Source organism: Mustela erminea, chromosome 16 (assembly GCF_009829155.1).
Source record: "Mustela erminea isolate mMusErm1 chromosome 16, mMusErm1.Pri, whole genome shotgun sequence".
In the NCBI taxonomy this organism is placed as follows: Eukaryota; Metazoa; Chordata; class Mammalia; order Carnivora; family Mustelidae; genus Mustela; species Mustela erminea.
In genome coordinates, this window is record NC_045629.1 from 43,804,194 (window position 1) to 43,816,168 (window position 11,975).

The 11,975-nt window shown below is 38.8% G+C and overlaps 1 protein-coding gene across 6 annotated transcripts in view; it reads left to right on the forward strand.

Annotated features, from left to right (window-relative positions):
- The window catches only part of ESRP1 (epithelial splicing regulatory protein 1), a 57,523-nt gene extending 46,486 nt beyond the window's left edge, over window positions 1-11,037 (forward strand). For 2 of the 6 annotated variants that reach the window (XM_032315455.1, XM_032315454.1), the window contains exons 14-16: window positions 686-836; window positions 5,235-5,344; window positions 9,569-11,037. In XM_032315455.1, coding sequence (XP_032171346.1) covers window positions 686-836; window positions 5,235-5,309 — 226 coding nt within the window. In that variant the 3' untranslated portion in view covers window positions 5,310-5,344; window positions 9,569-11,037. The remainder of the gene's footprint in view (window positions 1-685; window positions 837-5,234; window positions 5,345-9,568) is intronic. The other 4 variants (XM_032315458.1, XM_032315457.1, XM_032315459.1 and 1 more) reach the window with 3 other exon arrangements.
- Window positions 11,038-11,975: the final 938 nt, after the last annotated feature.

Sequence of the window (11,975 nt, forward strand, 5' to 3'; positions counted from 1 at the left end):
ATTATGTATTCAGTTGGCTTTCTCCTTGGAGGTAATTGCTGCAGATGAACAAGAGGACACAAGCATCAATTTTCCCCTTGTGTTAATGGTGATTGATTTAATTTATTATGTGTGCCTTCCAGTTTACCCACTTCAGTACTTTTTTTTTTTTTTTTCCCTCTAGTCAGGTTGGAAGAACTAACTCATGAGTGCTATGGTACTTTGTGTTTTGTGCTGTACAGTTGCTTGTACATATGGGTGGAACAGTGTATTCTTTGGAGCAATAACTTTGGATATTTTTGGTCACTGTGGCTGTGGTTCCTAGAAGTCCTTTGAATTTCATGCCTTACTATTCTGGCAACTAGCCAGTTAATCATCAGTGAGCTGGGCTTTGGAAGTGGTGCTTTGTGGTTATGTGACTATGAAGCTTTAATTCTCTCCTGACTGTCCCTTTAAGAATCTCAGAACTGGATCTCTGGGGAAGCCTTGCACTTAACTCTATATTAACTGTTCTACTTTTCAACTTTTGACTTTCCTGGAAGTGTGGGACAGATCAGCTATGGTGTTCTTCCTTGTCTTGGGAGAGATGAGTGAGAATTCTAAGATCATCTTAAGAAAGTCAGTTTCCTTAAATAACTAATGTTTTTAGAGTAAATATTGGACATTGTCTCTTCCTGTTGGTTCACTGTGCTTTCTCTCCCTTTAGCCCCCCAGGTTCGCCCAATAGTCTTGGCTACTTCCCTACAGCTGCTAATCTTAGCGGTGTCCCTCCACAGCCTGGCACGGTGGTCAGAATGCAGGGCCTGGCCTACAATACTGGAGTTAAGGAAATTCTTAACTTCTTCCAAGGTTACCAGGTCAGTAGCTTGAAGAAGAAAAATACACAGTGCCCTTATTACTTAAGTTGGTTTTCTTGAAAAATGCAACAGCCAGGAAAGAAGCAGAGTCTCAGAACCTGTCATGTGTACCTGTGCTGAAAGATTTGCTTACAGAGGCAAAAAGAACCCGAGGTAAAGTCAGAGGGACTAGTTATGTGAGTGCTCACTTCAGACTCACCCCTTTGACAAGATGAGCGCTTTTCCGTGCTGTTCTAATTGTCTCAACATAATCTGTTGGTGCTCTTTTTTGAAAATTGGGCTACTTTGGGAAAGCTCTTTAGAGCACACAGCATTGTGGGTCTTTCACGTAGAATAGGCTTGGCTGTTGAGTAGTTTTCCTCAAATTCTTGATGAACAAGAAAAGAAAAAGTTCTTAAACATGAAGTTGAGTATTTAAAAAGTGAGGCCTCTCTGCCTAACCTGGAAAAAAACAAAGGAGACTCAAGGAATCTTTAGAGGCTAACTTATTAAAATGAGCTGTAGGATAATTAGCTTTTTATGAAATAATCTGCTGTAATTATTGTAAAACGAACATTCAGTCTTACTGGATTTTTCTACCACTGCTGATGTCCATCAGTTGTCTTCTGACTCAAGCTGAAAAATGACAAATTTCTTCCCATCCAAGTACTAACCAGGCCCGACCCTGCTGACAAATTTCTTGATAAGAGCTCTTTAGCAGGAAGCATAGTCTCCTCAATGACATCACATCTGAGCAACCTTTCCTTCCACAAATGACATAATTACCTAGAACCCAAATTCCTTTCCTGTGTTGTCTAAAAATCAATATCCTGAAGCTGCTTAATTGAAATTACCTTTCTTCTTGGAGCTGAGCTTTGCTTGATTCTCCAGAGTTGAAAAGCGTTTATAGACATAATAGTCTATCTTATCTAGTCAAATCTTAAAATAGGCCTTGAACATTTACGGTACAGTGTTGTACAGGTTGTGCCTACAGAGGCTGTTTCGCTCTTAGAATGGGTTTATGAGATTGGTATCCATGAATCATGGAGGATTGTGGAGCTCAGCTAAAATAATCTCGGTGGAGATACCATAAACCCACCAAGTTACTCTAATGGTCTTAAGGGCTTTTAACATAGAGTATTTTCTGACAAATGAAGAAAATCTAAGGAAGGTTGGACAGAGTTGTTTTTTGTTGCTGCCTGGTTTAATACATACTTACTAGAGGTAAGATACTTTTCAGAAATCAGTGAGTCTTCCCCCATTATCTATGGGAGAAACATTTTTTTTTAAACTTTATTTTCTTTTTTCAGTGTTCCAAGATTCATTGTTTATGTACCATACCCAGTGCTCCATGCAACATATGCCCGCCTTAATACCTACCACCAGGCTCACACCCCCCAGTGTCATCCTCCCCTCCAAAACCCTCAGTTTGTTTCTCAGAGTCCACAGTCTTTCATGCTTCATCTCCCCCTTATGGGAGAAACAGTCTGAGACCCCCAGTGGATGCCTGAAATTGCAGATAGTATCAAACCCTACATATGCTTTTTTTCTTATTCCTGCGTGCCTGTGTTAATTTATAAGTTAGGCACAGTGAGAGATTATCAACAATAATAAAGTACAACTGTAATGAAAGACATGTAAATGTGGTCATTCTCTCCCTAAATATCTTACTGTATTGCCCTCACCCTTGTTGTGATGAGATGGTGTGAGAAGACAAAATGCCTGTGTGGTGAGAGGAAGTGAGGGAAAGACTTAGGGATGGCGATGTTGCATCAGGACCCTCTGCTTCCCGTGGAGGGTAACTGAAACTCCTGGTAAGGGGGACTGTTGGAGATGCTTTGCTTCTTTCCTAAGCCATTATACTACCTATTGGGAGCTCTTGCAGGGCTAAACAAAGTTAGTTTCTAAACTTCATAGTGAGATTCATGAGGTTATGAAAGGAATAGAGACTTTCAGTGAAAGCTATTGAAGAAATTATTTAATGTGACCAAGATAAACATTTTTTTTTTATTTTTCTCCCAATGTTCCCCAGTTCTAGAAAGCTACAAGCAAAGTGTCAGGTTTTAGGGGTCAGCTGAATTAGTTTAATTTTTTGTTTTGACTAATCAACTTTATACCTTCACACTGAATAGAATTAAGTGGTCATATACGTAGAAACTGGATATGACATGAAGCAAAATTGCTCTTTTGTTTTTCCTTTAAGATTTTATTTGAGAGAGAGAGACAGAGAACACAAGCAGAGGGAGCTGCAGGCAGGAGAAGCAGGCTCCCCATGAAGAAGCCTGACGCAGGACTTGATCCCAGGACCCTGGGATCATGACCTGAGCCAAAGTCAGACACTCCTCCGACTGAGCCACTTAGGCGTCCCAAGCAAATTTGCTCTTATTATGAAGAGTTCTGTGGCTGACTTTTGTAGGTATTTATTCTACCAGTAACAAATAAAAGCATTTATTTTTAGATTGATAGCTAAAAGATTGACCTGCTTTAGAGTTGAGATCAAAGAAGTTTGTAGTAGTTTATTTTCTGTTAGCTTCTTGGGAATCATTAAAGGTTAGAGTTACCTGATATAATCAGAAGTAAGAAGATTGTGCAAATTACTTCATCTCAAGGCATTTGACCTTAACTGCTGAAGTGCTTGACGTGTATGAACTAGATCAATGAATTGGGATTATGTAGGAACCTGGGGCGCTTGGCTGGCTTAGTCGGGAGACCATGCAACTCTTATCTCAGAGTGTGAGTTCAGGCCTCATGTTGGGCCTAAAGCTTATACTTAAAGATTACATAGGAACCTCACTTACCCAATTTTGAGTATATCAGATTATTCCAGTGTCTTCAGTAATTTTAGCTTTAAGGCAGTTACATGCATGCATCCGAAATTTTTTGTATCACTCTTTCATAAAGGCTCATGTTTTCTGGCTTTGAGAGTCCATATCGTCTTTTTCCCCGCGACCCCGTACTCCATTATTTTGATAATAAGCCACTCACAGGATTTCAGATTGTTTAAGTATAGCTTTACCATAAGACAAAATCAGTGAAGGATGATTAAAAACTGTAAATTCTGTGTTTGTCTTTATTTATGGTGTACTTCTTGCTATTTTTTATTTAATGGGAGGTTTTCATTTATTTTTCTGATTATCTATGATTATTATATGGTTATGTAATATAGTCATGTAATTAAGCAAATACGTGGTAATAATTGGTTGAGCGAAGGAAATTGCTTGGTAGTTTCTGATTCTGCCTTTTAAAAATGTCGAGGTAATAATGGCCTGTGTCATTTTCTATAAACATTATATTTAAATATAATTTTTAGATGTATGTTTCTCCTACCATTAGTAAAACTCCTTGTACTTCAATTTAATTTTTCTGTACTTTATATTTGGAGAGGGGGTGTGAAGCCAGAAAGGGCAAGGATTTACAAAAAGGGAAGAATTCTTGTGGCTAAAACACAATGCAGGAAATGTTTTCTGCTATCAAGTCTTTAATTTGTAGGGGTGCTTTGCTGGCTTAGTTGGAAGAGCATGTAACTCTTGATCTTGGGGTCATGAGTTTGAGTCCCACATAGGGTGCAGAGATTAAAAAATATACATAAGAAAAATTCAGTAATTTTACAAAGTTAAAGTGCCTGGGTTGGGCCCATTTTGATGAATGAGATTAATAGAATGAGAACTGATTATATGAAGACAAGCTACCATGAAAATATTTGGTCAGAAGAATGTCCTTCTGGTTGTGAAAATAAACCCATATCTATATTTTAGTTGGTGGGCCTCTTATTCTGGACTCTCTGGTATTCTTACATAATTTCTTTAACTGTATTTGCTCTGTGCTTTACCCTTTACTGTTAAAGGCTTTGCAGTTTCCATAGTGCTAGTTTTTGTTTCCTCTAAAAATACTGGCTTTAATCAGTATCTCTTTGGGCCTCTCATGGCTGATATTTTTACTTGTCCTCCTGAAGAATCAGGCTGATGTTCCAAATAACAGCTAATATTTAAAGTTCACAGAGTTGTTTGCAGATGCTGGGCTTATTGTACAATACCTTGCATATAGTTGATACTCAATTCCTTTGTATCTAGTCGCGCCTGTGGTATCATGGATACTGTACCGTTAGCACGATCTGAAAGGTTTGGTGTTGACTGTGTCACAGTATTCTTTTCTTCTCCCTGTGTTCAATTAAACTTCCTTCCTAAGGAAGGAAGGAAGTTTCCTAAAAAGGAAGTTTTATGGTATTTAGACATATTAAATAGGATGTAGCAACTTGGGATTTGTGGTTATGTATGTGGTTTATACCAAGAGTTTTAACTTGTTTCCTCTGGTCTAAATAGAGTGTAATACTGTTGGTAGATTTAGTCAGTTGAAATACTAATAATCCATAGTGGCAGTTTGTCCATCTTTTGATCCTGTTTGTTCTAACTTGCATTTTAGTATGCAGCCGATGATGGACTTGTACACACAAATGACCAGGCCAGGACTCTACCCAAAGAATGGGTTTGTATTTAAGGGCCCCAGCAGTTAGACCATCCTCAGAAAAGAAGGTAAGGCACTACGATGTGAAAGCTTAATCATAAAGGGCCCAAACAAATAGAGATCAAGAATTCAAAAGCGTTTCTTATGAGTTGGGTGAGAGATTTCCCCTTTTCTTCAGTGTGATGTAGGAGGGTCAGAAATCCTGGAAGAAATGGGAGACTGGAATTCAGTGTGTCATTCAAAAAGACAGTATCTAAGCAACATTTATGGATAATAGTTGTATGTTATTTTGAGCTAAGGGAAAACTTTTCTATTTGGGAATCCATGTGCTGTATTTCGTGTGGAATGCAGGTTGGGTGTGCTTTTTTTTTGGTTTTGCTTTAACTGCAGTAAAAGTCACATAATAAAATCCATTGCTTTTAAGTCTATAATTCAGTGGCATTTAGTGTATTCACAACATGCGCAACCATCTCTATCTAGTTCCAAAACCTCTTAATCACGCCAAAAGGAAACCTCATGCCTTTTAAGCAGTATCTCCTTATTTTCCTTCCCAAATGACCCTGGCAACCAGTATGCTTCCTCTCTGCATGCATTTGCCTACACTGGATATTTCATATGAATGGGATCCTACAACATGTGACTCTTTCGTGTCTGGCTGCTTTTCACTTCACTTGTCTTTGAAGTTCATCCTTGACATGGCATGTCTCAGTACTTTGTTCCTCTTTGTGGCTGAACTACCCCATTGTATGGCTATACCACATCTATTCATTTCTCTACTGATAGATGTTTGGGTTGTTTCCACCTTCTTGCTATTTAAATAGTACTGATATGAATATTTATGAGTACCTGTTTTTAATTTCTCTTCGGCATGTTTCTAGGAGTGGAATCACTGAGTCCTATGGTAATTCTTTTGAGTTGGGTATACTTTTTTCCATTTCCTTAAGTTTCATTGTCTAAGTCTGGAGGGAAGGAACCCTGATAGTTTTTGAAAACAGTTTTTTAATTGATAACCTTTTCTTTTCTTTTTAAGATTTTTATTTATTTATTTGACAAACAGAGAATACAAGTAGGCAGAGAGGCAGGCAGAGAGAGAGGAGGAAGCAGGCTTCCTGCCGAACAGAGAGCCTGATGCGGGACTTGATCCCAGGACCCCTGAGATCATGACCTGAGCCGAAGGCAGAGGCTTAACCCACTGAGCCACCCAGGTTCCCCCGATAACCTTTTCTTAAAGGATATTGACTTTCTTTGTGAGACTGAAGAGAATATATTTTGGGGACATGGTCAGGAATTGGTGTGGCTTAATTTCTTCATTTTTTTATTATTGAGTTTGCTGAAATTGGTTTTCCTGGCATACCATCTTCAGATTTTGTTACCATTTTTATGGCTGAGGAGCCTATGGCCCTTAAACATATGGATTCTGATTTGGAAAATATGGTTATCAGTAGTATACTGTTGTTCATGAAAAATGACAGTTGGGTTCTTAGTTCTCCTTCTGATTTTAGAAACCTCAGTTTTGGGGTGGAGGTGATGATTCTCTGCCATTTTCTGTGAGGTTTCAAGATCTCTTGGGTATCAAAGAGTATCATGCCCAGATACTTTGCAGTGGGAGGTGGGGTCTTTTCTAGTTTAGTTAACAATGATGGGAGACATTAATTTAATTTTCTGATACTCTTTTTGGTCCATACTTTGTAATTTGAAATGTTCTTTGTTCAACCTCTAAATGCTGTTTATGAACTTAATAAAGATCTATATAGAAAAAGGAACATATTAAATTAGAAATGAAACTTTCTGCTATTACATGAGAAATATCCTAAATTGACTATAGCCATTACTCAGCTTTGATTCTATCTTATGCTTGGAGTCAGGATAGAATAGCAAATCAGTTGCTCTGTCAAAACCCGATTTTTGCATTTTATTATAATATCAGATTAATACGCTTTTTATATTGAGAATTTTTTTAAAAGTCACGTGGAGTTACTGTGTGAAACACTTGGCCTAAGTTATAAGATATTTAATGATCTCAGCAACCCTGGGAGATAAGGATCACAAAAGTATTATGTGCTCATTTTAGAGAATTTGGAACATATAGACAGGTACAAAGAAGTCTCCAATAATTTCTACCCTCCAGAAATAACCACAACGAATGTCTCCTTTCAGCTTCTTTTGTGTATGCCCTCATGCAATTTGGACTTAGTTTCCTTTCCCCTTAACCTTCTATTGTGACTATATATTGTTTTCAACTCATCTATACTACTCATCGGATTTATCATCACCAGTCCTCTCTTACACCAGTAGATGACCTTATGCTGTTTAAGCATTTTATACCTCCGATGCCATGTGAGTCTTCTCACAGCACTGTGAGGCATTAGGGTGGGTGCCCCCACGGCTCCATCTGACAGACAAGGAAAGGAAACCCAGGAAGCTGGGTAATTTTCAGAGTCCTACAGCTTATGACCAGGCTGAACAAAAGAGCCATCACTTCTAGTTTCAATCTTCATACTCTTTTCCGTTGAGCATGGCAGAGTAAGTACTTGTAGCAGGATGAATGGTGGTCGCAAATACGTGTCCCAATCCCTGGAACTGGTGACTATTACCTTATCTGGCCAAAAATGTAAATTAAGGATTTGGGGAGAAGGAGTTTATCCTGGATTATCTGGGTGGACCCTTACAATAGTTACAAAAGAGGCAGAAGGAGAGGGGGCAGTACAGGCATGGAGGCAGAGACTGGAATGATGCCAGCATAAGCCAAGGAGCACTTGCAGCCATCAGGAGCTGGAAGAGGCCAAGAGTGTTCCCAAGAGCCTCTGGAGAGTATGCATCCTGGATGATAAGTTGATTTCTGACCTGTGGCTGCTAGAATTGTGAGATAATAAGTTTCTGTTGTTTTTGTTTGTTTGTTTTTTGTTTGTCTTGTTTTTTAAAGATTTTATTTATTTGACAGAGATCACAAGTAGGCAGAGAGGCAGGCAGAGAGAGGAGGAAGCAGAGAGCCCGGTGTGGGGCTCAATCCCAGGCCTTGGGATCATGACCTGAGCCAAAGGCAAAGGCTTTAACCCACTGAGCCACCCAGGCACCACAAGTTTCTGTTGTTTTAAGCCACCAAATTGTAAATTTTTTTATATGGTTGTAATTTTTTTTCAAATTGTAATTTTTTTTTTAAAGATTTTATTTACTTACTTGTCAGAGAGAGAGCACAAGCAGAGGGAAAGGCAGATAGAGTAGCAAGCTCCATACTGAGCAAAGAGCCCAATGCAGGACTTGATCCCAGGAACGTGAGACCATGACCTGAGCCAAAAGTAGATATTTAACCAACTGAGCCACCCAGGCATCCCATAGTAATTTTTTAAGTTTTATTTATTTATTTAAGAGCGAGTGAGAAAAGACTCCTGGGACCATGAGCAGGGGAAGTGGGAGGCATCCTGTAGCAATTTTTTTGAAGTTTTATTTATAAAAGAGAGAGAGAACGTGCTCTGCGTAGGGGAAGCAGGAGAGGGAGAATCTCAAGCAGACTTACCACTGAGCATGGAGCCCAAGTGTGGTGTATAAGTGAAATTAAGTGAAATAGCATAGAAGAACCAATCTGTGTTCAAATTTTAGACTAGTTTAAATAGCTTTAAATAGGACAAATTTACTAGTTTAATAGCTCTATGCCTCCATTTCCCCATCTGTATAATGGGGATAACATGGTAATCTTACAGGATGGTTGTGTGGATAAATGAATCAATCCACATCAAGGTTGTTCATCAGCTAGTCACTGACATGTAGGGTTCATGTTTCCGATAATGTCATGCCTCATAGCTTCTTACTTGGATATTTTTGCTTCACCTTATTTGAAATTTCTTACATTAGAATTTAATTTTTAAAAATTGTCTTCATGGTTTTAACAATGGTATTGAGCCTCTACTATCAGAAGAATGCTGTGGTAACTCAGGAACCCAGACTAAGGAATGTCAGTGTGCTTATTGACATTGTAAAATGGACTCTCCACAAGGGAGCTGAGTGAAGTGTGGAGGTGACAGCATGCACATGATCATGCATGGTAATACACAGGGCAGGGAGTTGTGGAAATGCCAGTTATCACAGAAACTTCATTTGCCAGCATTGTATTCCCTGAAAACTTGTCATGTAAAAGCCAGCTTTTTTGGTGTAAAATAAAAATTTGGACTACCTTAAGGCTTTTTTAAAATTTAAGACCTTGTGTCATTCAAAATAATTTTTTTATAGCTGCCAATAATTGAAAAATTTGGAGACTATAATATTTCCTTTCATTGTTTGTTTTTTGTTTTTTTCAGTGTTTAAAAGATGTATGGTGATCCTGAAGCCGTCAAATAATGACAACTTCTAGCAACTTCAGGGGAAGTTTGTCTACGCTCAGGCTGCAGTATTTTCAGCAAACATGATTGGACGGTGGGCTTTTGCCCAATCTTTTGGTAGAATAAAAAAAACTTGAGCCAGTGAAGCCAAATCCTTATAGCAAGCAGCACGCCTGGCTCCTTGCTGATTGCAAATAGGCATTTAAAATGTGAATTTGAAATCAGGTGACTCCATTACTTCCAGCTAATGTGGCATCGTAGGTGTTTCCTAAGTTTTAAGTCTTGGACAAAAAATACTAGTGTCTACCATCTCCATCAGGAACCGTGTCGTGGAAGCTGTTTCTATTTTTCATTCTCTTTCTCCATGTCTTCTGCACAAGCGTGCCCTCTTACTAATTCAAGAATAAGGTCTTGGAATCCTTAAGTCTTACAGTTAAACCACGCAACTGCCTTTTTAAACACCTTGGGATAAATCAGAAGACCTCTGGCACCCACCACCAAACACTCCTAGCTTCAAAGTTTCCTTTTTTTCTCAGCAGGTACCAGTTGTAAATAAGAATGAACTAGGGGCCAAAATGCGAAACCAAAAATGAAACAGCTATCTGTAGTTAGTAATTTCTAGTTTAAACTGTAACTGAACATTGTGGCTTCATATGTATTATTTTATATTGTACTTTGCCCATTACTGATGGTTTGGACTTTAATAAGAGAAATTCCATAGTTTTTAATATCGTAAAATAAGAATATTTGAACAGTGTATTCTAGAAAGCAATATACTAACTGAAGTGAATGCTTGTATATATTAAGATAGAGCCTTAAAACTTTCTCTCTAATGCCTTAACTGTCAAATAATTAAAACTTTTTAAAAGCCTAGGATTATAGTCAGCATGCTGGACTGAGAGATAAACACTGAAGCCCACTAGAGCAGGTACTGATGCTGTCAGTGTTTAGCACTGTGTGTTTAGCTGTGTTTATGCTAAAAAGTGCAATATTAGACACTAGCTAGCTAGTACTGCTGCCTTGTGCAACTCCAAAGAGGAAAACAGGATTTGATTAAGTGCTCATGTGTCTTTAAGTTACTCCTATTGTCCTTAGTTCGGATGCAATGCCCTGCAGGCTTCTGTGGCTGCTATTTTTATTTCCTTTGCATTATTTTTGATTAACACCTTGAATGGAGAGCCAAACATTCCCTCTTCACCTGACCAGCAATGGCCCTCTAACTGCAATAGGAAAAAAACTAAACAAAACAAAACACAACATTTGGTCTGAAAATTGGTGACAACTGGCACTTAAGATCAGAAAAAGAGTTGTTTATACTTGATGCCTTAAGATGCTGTCAGCCCAAAGCTCTGAGAGACTTTAAGATAGAAAGTAATACTTAACCACGGTACTAGAGTTTTCGTAGAATTGTTACATTTGATAATAAAACCCGCCTGTTTAATCTCAAAGCATGTGTGCTTTTTTTTATCCCTGGAAGAGTTAGGGTCATGGTGGGAGAGCATGGGTAAGCCATGTTTTCCCAAAGTGGTAAGGTTTTCCCCTGGTTGTCATAAGGGTTTGTAAAAGCCACCAAGGATAAGTGCACTCCAGGTACAGGTCAAACAACCCTACCCCCTTTTTAAAAATAATGATTGATTGATTTGATTTGGCAACAGGGAAAGGGAGAGGGAAGGAGAAGCAGGCTCCATCCCAGAACCCTGGGATCATAACCTGAGCTGAAGGCAGCTGCTTAACTGATGGAGCCACCCAGGTGCCTCCCAAACAGCCATCCTTTAAAGCATAAATCACTGAAACTTTTGTTCTGAAATGTTTAACTGTGACATCAGTGAAATCATTTTGTCCTTGGCGTTTTATTACTGGTGCTCTACTTGACAATCTAAAAACCTACATAAGCCACAGAAAACTGAGAAAATGGAGCACTCTGTTTCTGAATTCCACACAGTCTTCTATTCCAATTGCTCTTTGCCCATATGGATTTCCACAATATTCTCAAATCTGAATTCTATCTGTTCCTCAGGAGTACAGTCAAGGCTTGGCTGAGTTCTATTTCAGAGCTGTCCTATATTGTCGGGATCCCTTGGCATACATAATCTTGTTACAGAGCTTGAGTATGTCAATTCGGAATTTGGATTATAACATCATGGGTAAGAAGTATACCTGTATTTTCTCTGTACAGCACATTTGCACTCACTCAGCCCTTGTGAAGCATTCATGGGATAGGAAGTTGAATTTACCTGGGAAATTCAGTCCCAATCCTCAATGTCATGTACAAAAATGGAGTCCGTCCTTTCAGGTTTGTACTTCACCTTAGGGTGTCTGCTGTCATCTGCAAGGAGTTGGCAGAGATCTTCGGCAAGCTGAGATTCTGACCCCCATTCTGTCCCTG